Here is a 22,595-nt window from a genome sequence, read left to right as displayed (position 1 = left end):
AATGGCTTTGAAATGAAACAAACAAAATGTGCTTTAACTGCAGACTTTCAGATTTAATTTGAGAGTAATTACATCCAAATCAGGTGAACGGTGTAGGAACTACAATGGTTTCTATATGTGCCTCCCACTTTTTAAGGGGCCAAAAGTAATAGGACAAACTAAACAATCCTAAATCTAACTTTCACTTTTTAATACTTTGTTGCAAATCCTTTGCAGGCAATTACTGCCTGAAGTCTGGAACGCATAGACCTCACCAGACGCTGGGTTTCATCCCTGGTGATGCTCTGCCAGATCTCTACTGCAAATGTCTTCAGTTCCTGCTTGTTCTTGGGGCATTTTACCTTCAGTTTTGTCTTCATCAAGTGAAATGCATGCTCAATTGGATTCAGGTCAGGAGATTGACTTGGCCATTGCATAACATTCCACTTTTTAGCCTTAAAAGACTCTTTGGTTGCTTTTGTAGTATGCTTCGGGTCATTGTCCATCTGCGCTGTGAAGCGCCCTCCAATGAGTTCTGAAGCATTTGACTGAATATGAGCATATAATATTGCCCGAAACACTTCAGAATTCTTTCTGCTGCTTTTGTCAGCAGTCACATCATCAATAAATACAAGGGAACCAGTTCCATTGGCAGCCATACATGCCCACGCCATGACACTACCACCACTATGCTTCACTGATGAGGTGGTATGTTTTGGATCATGAGCAGTTCCTTTCCTTCTCCATACTCTTCTCTTCCCATCACTCTGGTACAAGTTGATCTTTGTCTCATCTGTCCATAGGATGTTGTTCCAGAACTGTAATGGCTTTTTAGATGTTGTCTTCCTGTTTTTGTGGCTCACCAATGGTTTACATCTTGTGGTGAACCCTCTATATTCACTCTTGTGAAGTCTTCTCTTGATTGTTGACTTTGACACATATACACCCACCTCCTGGAGAGTGTTCTTGATTTGGCCAACTGTTGTGAAGGGGTTTTTCTTCACCAGGGAAATAATTCTTCTGTCATCCACCACAGTTGTTTTCCGTGGTCTTCCGGGTCTTTTGGTGTTGCTGAGCTCTCTCCGGTGCGTTCTTTCTTTTTAAGAATGTTCCAAACAGTTGATTTGGCCACACCTAATGTTTTTGCTATCTCTCTGATGGGTTTGTTTTGATTTTTCAGCCTAATGATGGCTTGCTTTACTGATAGTGACAGCTCTTTGGATCTCATATTGAGAGTCGACTGCAAATGATTCCAAATGCAAATGTCACACCTAGAATCAACTCCAGACCTTTTACCTGCTTAATTGATAATGAAATAAAGAGGGAATAGCCCACACCTGTCCATGAAATAGCTTTTGAGTTGATAGTCCCATTACTTTTGGCCCCTTAAAAAGTGGGAGGCACATATAGAAACCGTTGTAATTCCTACACCGTTCACCTGATTTGGATGTAATTACCCTCAAATTAAATCTGAAAGTCTGCAGTTAAAGCACATCTTGTTTGTTTCATTTCAAAACCATTGTGGTGGTGAATAGAGGCCAAAATATGAAAATTCTGTCAATGTTCCAATATTTATGCACCTGACTGTATATGACTCACAAACATACACACATATAGGAGTAAATGTATTAAAAATCGTGTCCGGCCCGTGCTTGTTCATGTTTAAACACGGATAGAAACGATTGAAAACAGGAGGTTTTTTTTCTTATTAAATCTGGAAGTTTACTAAACTCCCATGTTTAACTGGAATGTGTTTTCCAATGGTGTATGTGATCAATCCTACCCATGTTCCTGAACAAGCTGCCTGCACATAACAGTGAGATACGTGCAGGCTGCTTGTATGTATATTTTTTTATAAATAAATGGTTAATTAAAAAAAAAATGGCGTGGGAACCCCCCAAAAGTATAACCAGCTCCAAGCTCCATGAGCCTGGTTTCATAAAAAACACGGGCACAAAATGTGTAGGGGTCCCCCGTATTTTATGAACTAGCACTGGTCTCTGTGAGCCGGTCCTAGATTTAAAAATATGGGGAAAGAATGGCGTGGGGAATATATATTGAAAACCAGCATTGGGCTCAAACTACCCGGAGTGTAATGACACAGCCAGGAGACCCTTTCCTCGGGTTACCCCAGCAAAGCATTAACACCCCAAACTAGTCAGCCCAGGCTGGAAATCCCAGGGGAGGTGGGGACCCCCTTAATAAAGAAGTCCCCCTCTCCTGAGCACCCCAGGCCTGGGCTGAAGCCCGGGGCTCTACCCTGCACCCCTGGCTGGTGGGTGCAGGTGTAATAGTGATAATATTTAATGGCTACTATTGATTTTTACAGTGTGACTACAGAGCGTGCCTGCCCTTTGGCACTTGTGGAACTACAAGTACCAGAAGGCGGCAGGCATTGGCACCCCAAAAAATATAGTAAAAAAATGACAGGACACACACAACATGCAAAGTCTTACACTTATTATACAGAGTATAAAATTATTACACACAAAACACACACATACTATACTCACCTTGTCCACTGTGATCGGTCCCCTTGTCCAGTAGAAATCCACGATTATCCCTAAAAAAAAACAAATACCTATCTCCTGGTGCAGGTCAGTCCTCTTCTTCAGTAGAGTCCCGTCCCGGCCATACAAAAAAAAAAAAAACCAAGATGACTTACCCGGACCAGAAATATATTTTACTCTGTATGTTGTACATGTATTTGGTGTTTTGGATACATTTTTGCATTTTAGTGTTGTGCTCCTAAAAATGTTTTGTGTGCTCAATAAGCGATAATGTAGAACCCAAACACTGAGAGAATAGATTATATTTTAATTGTTTCAAACCTCTAACCTAACATGATCATTTTTAAAGATACATTTCCTGTAATATTGTAGCATACTGATGAGTTTGCAATAATTGATCTGGAATTAACCTTATAGGTAAAAAATGGTTTGATAACAAATACCAGTTTGTGCTTGATGATGTTTTTATTATTATTATTATTTATTAAAATTATGTTTCTAAATATCTAGGTATAGTTTTCAACTGGACCCTGATCCCATGAGATTTTTGGCTATTATACTTGTCTTTACAATGGAAATTTTGATGAACTTCAATATATTATCAATAAAATCCAGGTGTGTATGTAAATTTAAGTTGAAGATTTCAATGAAAATGTTTAAAAGTGTGCTTTCTACCTTCACTATTTATTCAGTTTGTAAAATTCACCATTTTGAGGGATGTATTTTAAATATGATGTTGTCTGGTTACATTGGTTGAAAAAAAAAAAGACAACTATAAATAAAGTTCAAAGTTTTCTAAATTTAAAACAACAAAACCTTTAGCTGCCCTCTTAGCACATGAGAGGGAAAATTCCATCCAGATTCCATAAATTGCAATCCTATTCATTCTTTACACCCCATTTATATTACTTTCTAGTTATAGCTACTGATTCTGAGTTTTGTAGGAAAGTCATCTGATTATTTCAGTAAATTTGCCAAGATCACATTAATTGATAGGATATTCCACAGCCACTTTTAAAGATCAATAAAAAATTTTGTCTAACATTTTTTTCAAACCATGATGATCTGCCATCCTGGTTTGAAAAAAATGTTAGACAAGGTTTTGTATTGATCTTTAAAATATTTGTATGTGTTAGATCATTTAGGTAACCTATTTTGTAGAGTGTAAATGCCTAATTTGTCAAGTTTTATTAAGTTTCTAACCGGACCAATGCCTTTATTAATAAGATCCTTTGTGCTGTAAGTAAGACAAAGGAAAACTGGAATATTTCAGTGGCTGGTCTCTATTCTGCTTTCTATGGTTACATTTTGTAATTATAAAAAGATGGGAGACCTGCGCTACAGTTCTAGGGGTTATGTGTAGGGGTTCTATATGGGAACCCAACCCAATCTTAGGCGTAACTTATATTGGTGGAGATCAGCGCTACACCTAAATGTCATGCGGATACTTATGTATAGGAGTAGGTATTTTTATTTGTTAGGATATAGGCACAGGGCCTCTTATATCAAATATAAGTACAGTGCACAGTTATTATTGTAGTATAGGTTGTAATATGCAGATAGTGCAGTAAACACAATGGGTTGTAATATGCAGATAGTTAGTGCAGCAAACAGGAGGGTGTTTGCACTAGTCCTGGTATGGTTGGGATATGTTTTGCAAAAAGTCCTGCACACAATGTAGGTCCGGTATACAGCACCAGTAGATCCAGCTGGTGTGTATATGTGTCCTTAATAAGTGGAGTGTATTAGTATGTGTCTGGTGGGGCGGCGTCCCGTATCCCCCAGGTGCACATACTTACCCTCGATGTCCTTTGTTGGATCTACTGGTGCTGTATACCTGACCTACATTGTGTGCAATACTTTTTGCAAAACATATCCCAACCATACCAGGACTAGTGCAAACACCCTCCTGTTTGCTGCACTATTTATCTGCATATTACAACCCATTGTGTTTACTGCACTAACTATCTACATATTACAACCTATACTACAATTATAACTGTGCATTGTACTTATATTTTATATAAGAGGCCCTGTACCTATATCCTGACAAATAAAAATACCTACTCCTATACATAAGTATCCGCATATCATTTAGGTGTAGTGCTGATCTCCACCAATATAATTTACATTTTGTAATTGCTTTAAACAGATTTTGCTCTTGCTGCCTATTGGTGTTCCTGAATCCTCATTAAATGAAATCCTGAATTCATTAAAATGTAACATACACTATAACATACACATGTTCCAACAATTGTTTTAAAAAAAGGAAGCATCACAACAGTATAATAATAAATTAAGTTTATTTACCCAAGTGCAAAACCAACATTTCAGCACATGTGTACTTGTCAAGCCATGAGTCATTTGTTAGTTATGGAATAGTGCTGTTGCCTTTTTCTGAAAAGAACACATTTAATGTACTTGTCAGTAACAGTATTGCAGTTCACAATGAGTGCCAATAGTATCTAATGCCTACTGTTCATTCCTTTTTGTTTTTCTTATAGCAAGTTTTTGAAGACAACAGCCCATCTTCAGCTCCCTTTTTCAATCATAGTTGTGGCCTTTGGATCTCTACATTTATACAGAGCATCTTATTTTATTACATGTTCTCTTTTTGTACATGCATTGTCCAATTTCATATAGCTCTTTAAAGTACAGATGATGGAATGCTTTTTATGTAATCCTGAAGCCACTTTAGAGCATACAGTACTTGTTGGTCTTTAAATTAAAACCAATTGAATACATGTATGTAAATATGGAACCTTAAACATATGTTCACTAGAATTTACTTCAATTTGGTTCTTTACAGAATAATAAATATTTTGTTACTTAATGATTAAAAATACACAATTTTGCGTATTTCTTCTTATTATAGAACTTTCATGCACATGTAATATTTTGAATATAAAATGTGTATATGTGTGTAAGTATTTTTCTTTTAAAACTTCAGGGTCCATAGGGTATCCACAGGATACCTTGGGGGTATAGGCGATGACATCAGACATCGGGCACCACGGAGTTAAGTTTTCAGCCTCCCAGGATGCACTGGGGTCCCTCTCCTATACCCCATCCACGAGCCCAGGCAAATCAGTTTCGTAGGTGCCCGGCTCGGAGTCGGATCACCAGATGCAGAGGGGGGCTGTAATGGCCCTTGAAGTTATTTTACAAGGCAGCTTTGGCTGCACAAGATGAGCGGAACAGCGTAGACAGTCATTACAGATGTCTATGCTGTCGCTTCTTCACCCCGCCGGACCAGAACGCCGGTACTGATCCAGGGATGCTGGTGGGTCTCCGGGGTCCCAGCTAGCGGGGATCCAGGAGTATCCGGACTGTGACGGGATTGAAGGGGATTTCAGGTAAGCGGCAGGTTCCCGCGGAGGGTACCCGCCGATTCACAGTCCATGTTGTCCTCAGGCAGGGGGCTCTCTGGGGACAGGCTGCGTGTGGCACCAGGTACTGATCCTGCGCCTTCCACTAGACCATCAGGGACAGCGGGCTGCATCGGTTAGGATATGCTCCGGCGTCCCAGGGGTTAATAGCATGCCAGGGGAGCGCGCCTTCCCTGTCTAACAGCTGGCGCCTCCCCCGCTGCACAGTGCCTCTCCATTTTGGTCTGGCTGCCTGTGTGAGCGCTGCTTCCCCGTACCCGCCTGCTCTCAGCTCCCTGGCGGCCATTTTTTTATAAAGTGTGCAAACGTTGCTGGACGCTTGCTACAGGTGGCATCGTGGTCCGGGTCCCCCCGCATACCTCTCCTCCAGTAAGGTCAGTGTATGCAGCACTGTTTCCTACCAGGCTCTGTGTCTGCGTAGTTGATCATAGTGCTGGTGCAGGGATTTATTTCTGCACTGTATGTGTGACTTATGCTAGCGCTGTCTGCCTGTGCTTTCACTTCTGTCAGCCATTTTACTATCTCTGTACTTTCTCTGCTAAAGCCCTTGCGGTGCGGTGTTGCAGGGTGTTCATTACCTCACAGTAAACGTGTTTTTCTGTGTGGGCAGTCACATACACTCCGTTCACACTCATCATGTCTGGGAGTGAGCGAGAATATCCTCTTCAGCTAAAATGTACAAAATGTAATGTGCAGTTAGCGATGTGAATGCTGAGGGTTATGTAGGGCATGTTATATTATATCACATCCCATTTCTGTCACTGCGCCTGTGCAGGAACCGCCCTGGGCTTGTTTTGCTAAGGCAATTACAACCCTGCGTTTCCTCAGATGGGGTTATCACAGTAGGTGGTGGTCTCATCACCCATGCAGGGGTTCCCCAGGCAGCTGATGGTACCCCAGTGTCTCCTGCTTTCGCCCCCCAGGTCTTGCAGGAACCTGTGTGGGTGAATTTATTGTCCAATACGGTACAGCACCTGACGGATGTTTTATAAGGGGAGTCACCATTGCGGCCTTCAATGTCTCAGATGGCTCAGTATGATGAGGATGACATGCCGCCTGATGACGGTGAGATTTTTGACTTTTCAGACCAGGAGCCCCTTTGTACTAATTAGGCGGAGTCTAAGTCTAAAGTCTATATACCTGGCCTATATACATATAAATATAAAATATATATTGCCTATATAAAGTCTATAAACGGGCATTCTGTGCGGCCTTGGTTATTGATATCCCCATGTGGCCAAATCTAAACATGCCTTCTTTAAGGATGTTAAGGGAGATGCCACTGTATTTCCTCTATCTGGTCAAATACTAGATCATTTAGAGGAGGCGTGGAAAAATCCAGGTAGGCGGTTCCAGCCTCAAAAACGGAAACCCCTCCACAGGTGGATTATCATGTCACACGCCTAGTGAGGAGTGGGCGTCTCTGGACACTGACTGTTCAGCTGAGCAGGTGGAGTTAGTGGGTACTCTCAGAGACTCAGTCACATACTTTAATGAGGCAGCCTTAGATATATGTCTCCTCACTTCCAGAATCTCCTCGGCAGCAATAGCGGTTCGCCGCTCCCTGTGGTTGCGCTCTTGGACAGCGGATGCTGTTTCCAAAAAGGGTTTGGAAAGCTGGCCCTTTAATGAACGAGTCCTGTTTGGCCCTGATCTGGACAAAATTGTGGTCACATTGGCAGCAGCTAAATCTGTCTGCCATCGGTTACAGTCCCATCGGGGTCTGTGGCTTCAGCTTTTGGGCCCTATAGCGCCCAGGGTAAGTCCAAAATACAGTTCTTTCCGAGACAATCAGGGGCCAAGAAATCTGCAAAGCCAAAGAAGCAGGCTTGGAGTACAAGACGTCCTTCTCCCAAGTTGGACGATAAGCCTTCAGCCTGACGGGACAAGCCTCCCCTTGGGGGACCCCAGAGTGGGAGGCTGACTTCTTCAGTTCGCCCAGTGCTGGTGTCTGACCACCGCTGACACTTGGGTAAGAGAATTGGTATCTGGGGTGTATGCCCTCTCCTTCCGGTGAAGGCCTCCCAGCCGGTTTTTCACCACAGGACTTCAGTCAGATAAAGACAAAGGGCCTGATTCAGAGCCGGATGCAATTAGCGCTTGCTCGTTCAGAAAAAGGGGGTGGCTATTCAAATGAACCGTTCGCTCTTTGTGGTCTGTTGACGCCTCCATGTCTGAACGAGCGAACAAAACATGCGGACGTTTATTTGAAAAATATGCCCCCTGGCCGCTCGCATCATACGTCATGTCCGCTATTTATTAGATTAATCGAGTACATCGATCAGCGTATGAACTGCTCGCTATTCTTGTGGTTGGTTTTTCCTACCACTATATTGCGAGCAGTTCTGACTATAAAACAACCAGGTGACGTGGTCAATGACGTTGCTGTTTTAATTATGCACACCCATAAAACGCCCGTTTTGACCTTTAAGCACGCCTGCGTTCTTAATTCCACTCCCCGTTTTCAAGCACCTTCCCCTGTTACCACCCACATACGCCTCATCCTGTCACTCAAAGTAGCAGGTATTCGCTATATAGCGAACAAACGATTTTCGCCCGCACTGACTGGTTCGCGCATGCGTATTATAAACCGTACGCATGCGCAGATGTTTGAACATTGCTCGGCATGAGCGTGCTGCCGCTTACGAGCGGCTCTGAATCAGGCCCAAAGTCCTGAAATTCTGGAAAGTGTTGCACTCTATGCTCCAGGCTGGAGTTATAGTGTCTGTTCCGTTGCCCCAGAGGGGAATGAGGTATTACTCCAATCTCTTTCTGGTACAGAAACCCAATGGGTCTTACTGGCCCATCCTCAACCTCAAGTCCCTCAACAAGTCCTTGACGGTTCCTCAGTTCAGGTTGGAGACCCTGCGTTCCATCCTTTTGGCAATGGAGCTTGGGGATTTTATGGTGTTGCTGGATAAACTGGATGCTTATCTGCATATCCCCATTTTCTCAGCACACCAGCGTTTCCTCAGGTTCGCATTGGTCGATTAACGTTTCCAGTTTCAGCCACTGCCCTTTGGTCTGGCCACAGCGCCTCGAGTGATTACCAAAGTCATGGCAGTCATGGCAGCCCACCTGCATTTGCACGGGGTCCACTTGTTGCCCTATCTGGATGACCTCCTGTGGTTGGCAGGGTCTCCAGAGCTACTTCAGTGCCATCTGCAACAGACAATATCTGTGTTGCAGTATCACGGCTGGCTGATAAACTGTAAGAAGTCCTCTCTGGTTCCCTTACAGAGGATTCTCCATCTCGGAGCCCTGTTGGACTCCCAACATCAGAGGATCTTTGTGACAGAGGTAAAGATCTCTGCATTACAGGCAAAGGTACGCAGTTGCCTGCAGAGTCACTGAAGTGTCTATTCACTCGGCAAGGAGGTTACTGGGATCCATGGTGTCGATGTTCGACATGGTGGAGTATGCGCAATTTCACTCTAGACCTCTGCAGAAATGGATCCTCTCCAGATTGATTGGGTTGCCCCATTGGATAAAGACACAGACAATAGTGCTTTGCCCGGAGGTACGTCTGTCTCTGTCCCTGGTGGCTGCAGACTGCTCACCTAAACATGGAACGCCCCTTTTGGATTGCGGACTGGGTCCTTCTGACGACGGACGCCAGTCTCCATGGCTGGGGAGCAGTGACAGGTCCACACTTGACCCAGGAAAGGTGGACACCAGCAGAATCTGTGCTTCCAATAAACAACCTTGAACTTCAGGCAGTATTCAGTGCTCTCCAGCAGGCAAGACATGTTCTCCACGGAAAACCCATGCAGGTGCAGTTGGACAACGCCACCACGGTGGCTTACATAAACTGCCAAGGAGGAACCCGAAGTTAGGCGGCCCTGACAGAGGTATCCCGCATTCTGGCTTGGGCCGAAGGCAATCTCCCTGCCATTTCGACAGTGTTCATACCAGGAGTCCTCCACTGGGAAGCAGACTTTCTCAGCCATCAAGTCATGGGAATGGTCTCTTCACCAGGAGGTATTTCAAATACTGGTGAACAAGTGGGGTCTTCCAGAGATGGACAGTATGGCCTCCCAACACAACAACAAGCTGCCTGTGTACGAGTCAAGAACAAGAGACACGAAGGCTCTTCTGGTAGACACTCTGTCGGTCTGGTGGACCTTCCAGTTTGCGTACCTCTTCCCTCGTTCTCCCTTCTTCCTCGAGTAATTCGCAAATTCAAGCAAGAAGGAGGCACGCTCCTGCTGATAGCTCCAGCGTGGCCCAGACGTCACTGGTACTCAGATCTTCGGAATCTCTCCATAGACACTCCGATGCTGTTGCCTCAATGTCAGGACCTGTTGTCACAAGGTCCTTGCCATTACCCGGACATGGGTCGTCTGTCTTTTACGACATGGCTGTACAGGCTGCCCTCTTAAGGTCCAGAGGTTGTTCCAGCTCTGTAGTTAACACCATACTCAGAGCTCGAAGTGGTGTCGCCCTAGAGCCTATGACCCTCACTTGTTTAGGTTATCCAGGGTTTTGGCTTTCCTACAGATGAACTTAGATCACGGTCTTCGCCTTGCTTCCCTGAAGGTGCAAGTTTCTGCTCTATCAGTGTGGTTTCAGCGTAGGATTTCTACTCTTCCTGATGTCCGCACCTTTATGCAAGGTGTGCTTCGCATTCAGCCTCCCTTACAGCTAAGACTGTGTTATCTTCTGGCTATTGCTTTGGCCAGAAGGGTGTCAGAGTTTGGGGCTCTCTCATATCGCACTCTTTTTCGCACTCGCCCTGGTTTTCTACCTAAGGTGGTATCTAGTTTCCACATTAATGGGGAAATTATTGCTCCGGCCTTTAATTCCCCAGACCTCTCGGCTAGTGAGGCCTCTTTGGATGTGGTACGTGCTCTAAGGATTTATGTTGACCGTACCAATTCATTTCAGAAGTCAGACTTTTTGTTTGTCCTCTATGGTTTCCATAAGAAGGGTTGGCCTGCCACTAAGCAAACCTTGGCAGGATGGATTCGCATGGCGAATTCTGAAGCTTACATTCATGAAGGTATTTCTGTGGGTTCTGTGGGTCCTTAGTGGGCAGCTCGCCGTGGTGCCTCTGCTGTTCAGCTTTGCAAGGCAGCCACGTGGTCTTCTGTCCATACCTTTATGAGGTATTATTCATTTGATACCTTCGCCTCTCAGGATGCTTCCTTCACCCTTAAAGGATACTGCTTTGGGACATCCCAAGGTATCCTGTGGATAACCTATGGACCCTGAAGTAGAAAATATGAGATATGGTAAGAACTTACCCTTGTTATCTCTATTTCTACGAAGTCCATTGGGTTCCACAAGACTCCCACCCTGTCGCACCTGTCCTGCAGATGGGCTTTAATCTGGTCACCGGTTTTTCCATCTCCTTCTGGTGAGAATGTTATTCTTGTGTATTCCAGACTTCTCTCTCTTTCTTCTCCTCCTCTGGCCTATGGCTTGTTACGTAACTGATTTGCCTGGGCTCGGGGTATAGGAGAGGGACCCCAGTGCATCCTGAGAGGCTGAAAACTTTACTCTATGGTGCCCGATGTCTGACGTCATCGCCTATACCCCCAAGGTATCCTGTGGAACCCTATGGACTTCCTAGAAATAGAGATAACAAGGTAAGTTCTTACCATATGTCATATTTTTTGATCTATCAGCGCACCTGGCTATATGTACGGGCGGTCATCCAACTGCCCGTACAATTGCTGCAGGGACCGCCGGTGACTGACTGCTTAACTTTGGATGGCAAACCCAGTTGTTATGTTAGGGAACACACATTGAGCGACCAATCGGTAAGTCTGTATAGCTTACCTGATCAGCTCCTGTGATGGTGGATCCGTCCGTTGGCAGACCCATCTGTACAGTGGGTACCCAGCTTAAGGAGGGTGTGTACTGTCAGTGTGATTTACTCTCTGACCTGTGATCCTGTCTTCAGCATCAAGCGAAACTCTAAGACGCAGGACCGCATGTTGAATAACTTCCCACATCAACTAAATCAACAAAATCAAACCTTTACTACTCGAGGGTTTTTTCACATTGCACTTTTCAGAACAGATGCCCCTTCATTGGTATATTGATCATTTTTACTTTTGAAAGTGTCATACACATACAGTTTAATGCAATATATTTGATATAGACAAAGTCATAACTCTTGTGCACTTGATGAATTACCTCAGCTGATCTTGGTTAGGCCCTCACCTATAACAATCCCATTTGAAATGAATGCTGTGTGTTTGCTTGTACCTGGTTGTAATCTGGACATAGAGTAGTCATAATTTATCAAATGCAGTTTCTAGTAGAAGCAGGAGACTAACCTGATATTACCACACACAGGCATTAGATGATGACAGTAGGATGTAATACCAGTGACAGTATCACAGCAGGGAGTAATCCAATGTAATAGGCTAAACAAGACAAGTAAGCATTGTAATAGGTGATCTAATTAGCAGAACTAAAGCAGAGTCATGTTTATAGAGCATACAAAGGCAGCACTCAGCCCAGACAGCATACAGATAGCATAATTAGGAACACCATTGACCAAAAGAATGCCAAACTCTGTAATAGATGCAGGCAGAAGGTTTTCATGCCCTTAGCATTGTTTGAATCACAGAGCTGGAGAAAACCTTGGCTCTTAAGATGGAAGACTCAAGACCCACACTGTCAAAGACAGACTGGGGTAACCCTGACCCTGTGCTAACAGATCCAGCCATAAAGGATGAGGAAACGGATGTCTATGGATAGATTCCATATATTGGTGAACCAATGACGACTGGGCCAAGCAGGAGCCACTAGTACGCCTTCCTGCTTGAATTTCCTGAGGACCCTTGGGAGGAGGGAAATCAGAGGAAAGAGATACGCCAGTTTGAAGTCCCATCTTAATGCCAATGCGTCCACGAAGAATGCTGATGCGTCTCTGTACCTGGATCTGTACCTGGGGATTTTGCAGTTGTGAAGTGATGCCATGAAGACTATGGAGCTCATTCAGACCCGTTCGCTAATTGCGGCCGCTCTCTCCCAGCGTATTTAAATTTGGCAAAGTGATGTCAAGGCAGCCACTCACTCAGCAAGGCATAAGCACTCCCACTGTGTTTTGGCGTGCCATCACTTTGTCAATGTAGATGCACATTAGCATGTCTTTAGACGCCCACTAGCGCATGTCATCTCCAGGAAGTGTCTTCACCTCACAAAATCATTGGTACATCGAAGACCATCGGAAGTGATTGCAGCACTTGTGGTTGACTCTACCCTCCCGCAAGCACTGTGAGCAGTTCAGGCAAAAAACAACCAAGTGACGTGTTCAATGACGCTACTTTGCTAATTATGCACACCCACAAAACTCCATTTGGACACTCAGACATGCCTCCGTTTGCACATCCTTTCCCCCGTTCACAAGCACCTTCCCTTGTTACCACCCTCAAACGGCACATTCTGTCGCTCAAAGTAGCGGGCAGTCTGTGTACTATGAGCGCACGATTCTCCATCGCTAAGACTGGCTTGCGCACGTGCACTGCGAATTATACGCATGCGCAGATGGTAGACTCGGTCAGTGCGAGCGGCCGCAGCTTAGTGAGCAGGTCTGAATCAGGTCCTATGTCTGGTAGGCCCCATTTGTTCACTAGGAGTTGAAAAAAACCAGAGTGGAGAGCAGACTCTCCAGCGAGTATGTCCTGATGACTTAGGAAGTCCGCTTCCCAATTGAGAACTCCCGGGATGAAGATTGCAGAGATAATCAGGAAAGATGACGTTCTGCCCAAACCAGAATGTTTGTCACTTTCCTCATGGCTGCATAACTTTGCGTGCCTCCCTGATGATTGAGATAGGCTACTGTGTTCACGTTGTCAGACTGGATCTGGACCGGCTTGCCCTGGAGCAGGTCCTGTGCCATGATGAGTGCTTTGTATACTGCTCGAAGCTCCAGATTGTTTAACGGCAGATGAATTCCCTGATATGCCATCTTCCCTGAAAAGTGTGACGACCTGTCACTGCCCCCATCTGCAAAGACTGGCGTCCATGGTGATAAGCACCCAATTTGATATCCAGAATGGACAACTTTGTATAGATGATCCTTTTGTAGCCACCAAGAGGTAGAGAGCCGAACCTGCTGAGTGAGAAGGATCCTCTGGGACTTTATTAGATGATACTGTCCGTTCCACCGGGAGCGAATCAATTTTTACAGAGGCCTGGAGTGGAACTGAGCATATTCCACCATGTAAAAGGTGGATACCATTGACTCCAGGACCTCCATTGCTGATAAAATGGATACCCTTCGATCGTGTAGCATTTTGCGAATTCGCAGTGATGGGGCCACAATCTTGTTGTCAGGACCCGGACTATCAGACTGCGACCAAATCCCAGGTCATCTGTGCTTCGCATGCCCAGATTCAAATGCCTACTCTGGCGTGCTTGTCCTGGTGGCGGTGGTGTGCAGTGTCGGTCTGTCTGAGGGATGTCCGCCTCTCTGTGTCTTCCATTTGCTGGCATGTCCTGTGACTGTGCCAATATCAGAAGGTCATCCGGATACGGTAGTATTCTGATTCCCTGACGCCTGAGGAAGGCTGTCATAACCGCCATTATTTTAGTGAAGATCCAAGGGGCCGTTGATAGACCAAAGGGCAGTGCCTGAAATTGGTAATGTTGCAGGACAGCAAACCATAGAAATTGTTGGTGGGATGGCATAATAAGCACATGCAAATACGCATCCTGAATGTCCAGGAATGCCATAAAATCCCCAGGTTCCATTGCTAAAATAATTGAACGAAGAATCTCCATACGGAACTTGGGTTGTTGAGGGTTTTCAGATTTAGAATAGGGCGATGAGACCCATTCGGTTTCTGAACCAAAATCATTGGAATAATAACCCCTACCTTGTTGACCCACAGGAACTGGGATTATCACTCTGGCCCGCTGCAGGGAGTCAATAGCCTCCTGGACGGCCGAGGCCTTGATAGAATCTGATGGGAGAGTTGTGCAAAAATAAAAAACTTATGGGGAGGATGCCTCCGGAAAGTGAGGCCATACCCCATAGAGATCACTTTTCGGACCCAGGCGTCTGTTGTTGTTTAATACCAGTAGTCCGCAAACAGGACAAGTCGACCCCCCACCTTGGGATCCCCCATGAGGAGGCCTTCCCCATCAGGCAGAGGGTTTGACATCCGGCTTAGAAGCTGGACATCTGCCCGGCCAGGACTTTTCCATTTTCTGCTTGGTTGTTCTGCGAGAACTAGACGGCCTGGAGGAAGACTGTCCTTTTGCTCATCCCTTAAGGTGAAAGGACCGAAAAGAAGACTTCCTAGACTTCAATGTAGCTGTTGATGTCAGACCTGCAAATTTTGAAGCAGATGATGTCATCTACAAGCATCCAGTGTCAACGGTGACAACCAGGGAAAAACCCAGTTCCAACAGGCTGTCTGAAAGGGGCAAGTCATCTGAAGTCCCATCTTAAACCCGTTTTCAGTATCCCTGGTCGGACATGGGTAGGAGCCGGAGCTTCAGTGTGAAAGTCAGTGGAGCAAGAGCCACCAACACAAAGAAGGCACAAATAAATCTTCTAGTACTTGGAGAACCCCCCCAAAAAAAACTTTTGATGCCCTTAAGTTGGTGGGTAAATTCTGTTAAACTAGGAATTGTACCATGGCTGTATCCATGGAAAATCCATATGGAGAGATAATATTTCCTAAAAAGGCAATTTTGATAACCTCAAAATCAAATTTCTTTTAAACTTTGAGTTTTAGTAACACCAAACAAACATGATCTTAATGCTGAAGAAAAGAAGTAGAATAGATCAGAATAACATTTAAAAAACAATTTTGCTCTAATGAAATTTCTAAGGACATAATTGATGAAGTCCTGAAAAATTGTAGATCCCAAAGGGATCAACCTGGGATTTTTGGCAGTGTAAATGGATCCACCCGGGTCCAGTTACCTGGGGATCCAACTTTGCAGGGTTGGCCACGGGTCGTTCCTGTGGCACTCTGCAGTGTAAACAGCTTGATCCGGATCACGATGATCCGATTGGCCGGCTTCAGTGGGGCTTGGAGATGACATAATCTCCAAGCATCCACTGCAATGCCAGAAGAGCCGAGTAACTGCAGACCCGGCTCCGGTGTGAACGGCGCCGAATTGGGAATATCCTGGGTCGACGATGCAGTCCTAAAGGGGTAAGTTCCGCATTGAAACTAATATGCCCCACTAAAAGGCCACACATTGAAAAAGTAATTTCTTCTTCGGGGTCTATGGGGATCCACAGGGATACCATGGGGATATTATGGTTGGAAGACCAGGCACCAACCAGTTAAAGCTTCTGCTCCCAGGATGCACTGGGTCCTACTCCATATATATCCTGCCCTATCCATAGGACTTCAGTTGTTCATTTGGTGTGGCGGTATCAAGATGCACCTTTGTAACAGGAGGACTGCTCAGAGCAGTCTTTCTGAGTTGGCAGTACCAAGCGTCTAAATTAAGACGCACGTACTGCAGCTCCATCTACCTCGGCCGGGCCGCAACATCAGTAATTGTGCTGGTGATTTCGACTGGTAACGGCTGGGCTTAGCTAGCAGCAATGCTGCGACCAGGACTACACCGGATGCTCAGAGGTGTTAGGTAAGGCGATTCCTCGCTTTTGGTGTCAGAGACACACCAGGAGCTGCTGCTGTCAGGGCGCGGGATTGTCCGCGTCCTCACTACACCAGCCGGGGCCTTATCGTCTGACGCCGGGGATCGGCATCAGACACTATTTGCTGCCACGAGGCCAGTGTACCCGGCTGGTTAAAGTAGCTTAGGGGAGGTAGATGCTCCCCCGGCAGCTCCTCCCCTGACTCAGACGTAGTCCCTACGAAGGGTTTCGCTCAACTGGATTGCTCCGCCTACCCTCCACGTATATATGAGATGCTCACAGTCCACGCTCAGTGCGCCCTGTAGCTGTTGGTCTCAGGAGGGTCTGGGTCAGGCTCCCTGTATACCTCTCCCTTGGTTAAGGTATATGTTGCTCTATGTCCTACCATTCCTTTGTGTTGCTGTAGTTTATTTAGAGCCGATTGTAATTATATTACATATGCATTGTATGTGACTGTTTGCTAGCTGCTGATTGACACTGTCTTTTATTTCTAAATCTGTCAATTGTAACTATCACTGTTTTCTCTCCATCCTCTTGGGGTGAATGTTTCTCTATGAGTACTTCACTTTCATTAAGATTTTGTGATGGCTGTCACATAACATTGCAATTATTGCCTTTATTTTGAACATGTCAAAAGATAAATGGAAACAGGAGGGGGAGCAGCCTGTGCTGGTTCCATGTAAATCATGTAGAGCTTATGGGCCAAATGTAATGGGGTGAGAGTTTAGAAAAGTGAGAGTTTCTGACACTTTTTAAACTTTGCCAATGTAATAGAGTCCAAAAACAAAGTAACAGAGCAAACTTGCATGTTTTTTTAGACTTAAAAAACTGTCACGATTTAAAATCTCATTCGGATATTTTCCCATTTTGAAGATAAAACTCAACCAATGTGAGAGTTTACTGCTAAACTCACATTTTCTAAACTCTCACCCTATTACATTTGGCCCTATGTGTCCTCTCAGGACATAAAGGATGGTTTGTGTGTTGTCTGTTATAAAGAGCCAATTTACCAGTCCAGTTTACCTGTCCCTGGATAATCCATCTTGGGATTTTTCTTTGTCCCAGGTTATGATGAAGGTTGTGGATCATGTGGCTGCTCCTATGATGCCTCCTTGGATGGGGTGTCCACAGTATGCTATGTTTGCACCTCCTATGCATCCATCATTGAAGAATGTTTATGGCCATTCTAGTCAGAGTATGGCACCATCTAATGTTTATAACAGACCGGTACTGACCATAGCCCATTCAGCGCAAGTTATCTTTTTATCAGTCTGCCCAACATGTGAATTCAGACGCATCATCAGGATCTAGTTCTGGGGATCATCTGTCCACAGTGGATGTTCCTTCTTTGGTGAGGGTGGTTAAATCAGTCCTAGATATTCAGGATGATGAACCAGCTCATAGTAAAAAAGGCTCCAATGTTTACCACCGGAAGGTGGTCAAATCGGAGTTCCCTGTATCTGAACAGCTTATAGAGCTTATCCAGGAGGCATGGGGTAAGCCTGATAAACGATTTTATGTGAATAAAAGAAAAACATCATTGTATCCGTTTCCATCTTCTCTATGTACTAAGTGGGAGGTACCTCCTACTGTGGATGCTCATGTAACACATTTAATCAGAAATGCTACATTGCCTATTCCATCAGTGTCTTCGCTGAAGGATTCCACAGATAAAAAGATTGAAGCCTGTCTTAAAGCAATATATTCATCATCTGGAGGGGTTACTCGTCCAGCTATGGCTGGAGCCTGGGTAGCCAAAGCTGTTGAAGACTGGATAGGGGCATTGGAAAATTCGCTACCAAATTCTACCACAGAACAGATGATGAATATCTCCCACATACGGGGAGCAGCTTCCTATCTGGGCAGGGCTGCAGTGGATGCTGTAATTTTAGCTTCTAGGGCAATGTTTCCCAACCTCTGTCCTCAAGGCACACTAACAGTCCAGGTTTTAGTGATATCCTTGCTTGAGAACAGATGGTTTAACCAAAATAACTGAGGTACTAATTAAGACACCTTTGCTTAAGTATGGCTATCCTTAAAACCTGGACTGTTAGAGTGCCTTGAGGACCGTGGTTGGGAACCCCTGTTCTAGGGCTTCAGCAGCATCAATAGTGGCACACAGGGCCCTTTGGTTAAGATCTTGGAAAGCTGATACAGGATCAAAGAGGGCACTGGAAGTTTTACCTTTCTATGGAAAGGTACTTTATGGAGCAGAGTTGGATATTATAATCACTACTCTGGCGGCTTCAAAATCTGCAGGTCTGCCATGTACTTCAAATACTAAATCTAGGCAGGTTTCTTTTCAGTTCTTTCATCCTCAGGGAGGAGCAAATGAACAGTCTTACTCTAGGCCAACTAGTTTCCGCAAGTCTAAGCGACAAACTAAGACGTCCAGCTTCTAAGCCGGACAACAAGCGCTCGCCCTGATGGAACAGGCCTCCTCCTGGGGGATCCCAGGGGGGGAGGACGATTTCTTCAGTTTGCAGATTATTGGCATCAAACAACTACAGATGCCTGGGTCTGAGAAGTGGTCTTTCAGGGGTATGCCCTCACTTACAGGAGACATCCCCACCAGAAGTTTTTTTTGCACAGATCCTCCATCAGAAGCGGACAGGGCCTTAGCTGTTCAGGGAGCCATTCACTCCTTGCTACAGGCAGGGGTATTAGTCCCAGTTCCTGTGTCTCACCAGGGAAAGGGTTATTATTCCAATCTGTTTCTGGTTCAGAAACCGAATGGGGCTTATCGCCCTACATTAAAACTAAAAACCCTCAACAAGTTTATCCATGTACCCAAGTTTCGTATGGAAATTCTCCTGTCAATTATTTTGGCACTGGAGCCAGGGGATTGGTTTCCCTGGACATTCAGGATGCATATCTGCATGCTCCTATTATACCATCCCACCAACAATTCTTATGGATTGCTGTCCTTCAGCAACATTACCAATTTCAGGCTCTACCCTTTGGCCTATCTACGGCTCCCCAGGTATTTACCAAAATAATTGCAGTCAGGATGGCCTATCTCAGGCATCAGGGAGTCAGAAGTCTGACATATCTGGACGACAGTCTGATATTGGCACAGACTCCGGTTATGTTACAAAACCATCTTCAAATGACCATAGCCTGTCTGTGCGGCTGGATAATCAACTGGATGAAATTGTCACTTTCTCCAACACAGCAGATGGTACATCTTAGAGCATTTCTGGATTCTCGGGCACAAAAGGTGTTTCTGCCAGAGGACAAGATTGCGGATCTATCATTTCGAATACGCAAGCTGCTCCGCAAGCGAAGTGTATCCAGTCTGTTAGCAATGCAGGTCCTGGGATCTACGGTCTGCTCGGTTCCATTCCAGGCCTCTACAAAGATTGATTCTCTCCAGTTGAAATGGACAGCATCACCTAATAAGGTCTCAGAGGATCCTTCTCACTCCAGAGGTTCGTCACTCCTGTGGTGGCTGAGAAGGATCATCTAAACAAAAGGCACCCGTTCTGGATTCCAAATTGGGTGCTTCTCACCACAGACACCAGCCTTTGTGGATGGGGGGCAGTGACTGGTCATCACACCCTTCAGGGAAGATGGACAAATCAAGAAAGTCATCTGCCAATAAACATTCTGGAACTGCGAAGCAGTATACAGAGTTCTTGTCATGGCACAGGTCCTGCTCCAGGGCAGGCCAGCCCAGATCCAATCCGACAATGCGACTACAGTGGCCTAACTCAAGGAGGCATAAGAAGTTATGCAGCCATGAAAGAAGTGACAATGCAATATTCATACCGGGAGTACTCAATTGGGAAGCATACTTCCTAAGTCACCAGGATAGCCTCTTATAAGGAAGTGTAAAAGGTGTGTCAGTGTTTGCTAAGACTATGGGGCAGATTCAATTAGCCGCGGGATTTACCCTGCTGCTAATTTCCGCGCTGGACCTATTCAATTAGCGGGGATTCCTCGTGTGGGAGTCCCCAAGATCCCGCAGTCGGACTTTACCTCACGCCTCATGTAGGTACAAGATAAAATCCATATCAAAACTACCAAATAGTGAGTCACAATTTTACGGTGCGGGAAAAAGGCTATTTAATCGAATAGCTTTTAACCGCGCCGCGGGAATTTAGATCGGTAATTAGCCGCAGGTTAAATCCCGCGGCTAATTGAATCTGCCCCTATAGCAATTTTTTAAACGATTTGCCAGATTCCGACTGATCGTATCCACAAATTGTTAAAATCTTTAAGTGTGCACGCAATATGTAGTGCGGTGCGCACTCCCATAGGGTTGACAGCCGCCTCGTCAGGTCGTCCCTACATGCAGGCCAACGTGACAATGCGGCTGATGACTCCATGCAGCAGGGCCCGACATATTGGGCGGTCGGGCAATGAATTGTCTAGTCTGTACCGGCCGCACTATATGGCGGCCTGTCGACGGGGTGGTCGCCGGCCGCATTGCTGGGTACACACATTGTTTAGCGTGTAGCCAGCTTATTTAGCAACAGTGTAATTTAATTATACTTTTCAAAACGATGAGTGAATGGTATTATCAATACTTAAGTTTAATTACAATTCTGACCTAAAATCACACTTGAGTTTCAAATTGCACTGCACAGAGGGTAATAGTTTTGCTTGAAGTATAAATTTACATATCTTAAACACTCCTTTACCTTTGTGTTTAGTATTTCTACATTTATAAAAGGAAGTGTTTTGAGAAAATGAGATGCTGCTAAAACTCAATAACTAGATTTGCAAAAAGAAAAAGTATATGTGGTGCACTCAGTACGTGTTTATTAAATATTTATTTTGATATCCTTCAATTATTTAAAATATAACCTTTATTTATTTTGCTAATAAAAGGATGTGTCATCCATCATATTATCTTTAGGCAAAACAGATATATAAAATATAAAAAAATGTGTAAAGATTGGAAATTATTGTGATTTAAAATTTGTTTGCAGCAGTAGTGTCCCTATAATGTTATCAGATAATTGGTATTATTTTGTAATGTTAGCAGTGACTGTTGTGAGTAGCAAAATGTATATCCTAGGGAATTGCTACATAGATCCCCTAGTATTAATTATTTTATATTTTGAAATAGTCATTTTGGAGATCTAAAGAGGTGTCAGACAATGGATTGTTTCCTTTGATGTCTGAAGGTCTGGGTTAATTTATTGTAAATTTATTTTCAATTATTTTCCCAAATATCAATTTATATAAACGGAGCATTCCTAAACAGTATGTTTTGTTATTGTTAAACTCTCCATAATGTGTAAAGGTGCACACAGTACACAGCACGATAAAAATGCACGATATGAACGATAACGATATTGATCATATCGTGCATTTTTCGGGGCCTCCAACCCACCAACGACCTGCGATGCGCGGGCACATATGGGCAATAAAGATATCGACCGTGCATGCAGGCCAACCAGAGTATGGATGTGCGCCGACCCCCGTGTTTTGGTTTTGGATCTGTATCTCCTCTGATTTTGGATCTGGATTGTTTTTGCCAAAACCGCCCTTCCGTGTTTTAGTTTTTTTTTTTATCTGGATATTTTCTTTAAAAAATCATAAAAACAGCTAAAATCACATAAAATGGGCCTGTTTTTGTTCCTACAGTTTTATTAACCTCAATAACATTTATTTCCACTCGTTTCCAGTCAATTTTGGCCACCTCACAGCTCACAATATTGTTTTTTTTTTTTCATCTAGTTAAGGACCAAAAGGTTGCATCCAGCTAGCTGGCTAACACGATTCCTAGGCGGAATCAAAACTGAGTGATAAATAGAGTTGAGGACTGTGCAGTGACGATGGTTTGGGTACCCCTTGAGGACTGAAGAATTGATAATTGATAGTCACTAACTGAAGGAGGAATTGATACTTGATAATTGGTGCAGCTACTGGCTGAAGTAAGAATTGATAGCTGGCGCAGCCACTGGCTGAAGTAAGAATTGATAATTAATTGTTGATGCAGCCTCTGGGCTGAGTAGTAGTGTAATACAGAGCTATGATTAAGAACCAGTCCTGCAACAGCCTTGAGGCCTGGAACTCTTGGCAAGTTGTGGCCGTTACAGCCTTGAGGGCTGATGAGGAGTGACTACAGGTGGCCTTTGGGCTGTGAAGCAGGATGCATCCTTTGGGCTGTGAAGCAGG

At 44.6% G+C, this 22,595-nt stretch overlaps 1 protein-coding gene across 2 annotated transcripts in view; it reads left to right on the top strand.

Moving 5' to 3' along the window:
• PGAP1 (post-GPI attachment to proteins inositol deacylase 1) overlaps positions 1–5,289 on the top strand; it is a 707,270-nt gene extending 701,981 nt beyond the window's left edge. For both annotated transcript variants that reach the window (XM_088456228.1, XM_088456226.1), the window contains 2 exons: positions 3,000–3,104; positions 4,994–5,289. In XM_088456228.1, the coding sequence (XP_088312354.1) occupies positions 3,000–3,104; positions 4,994–5,132 (244 nt within the window). In that variant the 3' untranslated portion in view covers positions 5,133–5,289. The remainder of the gene's footprint in view (positions 1–2,999; positions 3,105–4,993) is intronic.
• Positions 5,290–22,595: the final 17,306 nt, after the last annotated feature.

Source organism: Taudactylus pleione, unplaced genomic scaffold (assembly GCF_031769625.1).
Source record: "Taudactylus pleione unplaced genomic scaffold, aTauple2 ptg000690l, whole genome shotgun sequence".
Lineage (NCBI taxonomy): Eukaryota > Metazoa > Chordata > Amphibia > Anura > Myobatrachidae > Taudactylus > Taudactylus pleione.
This window is presented reverse-complemented; position numbering and strand designations above follow the sequence as displayed.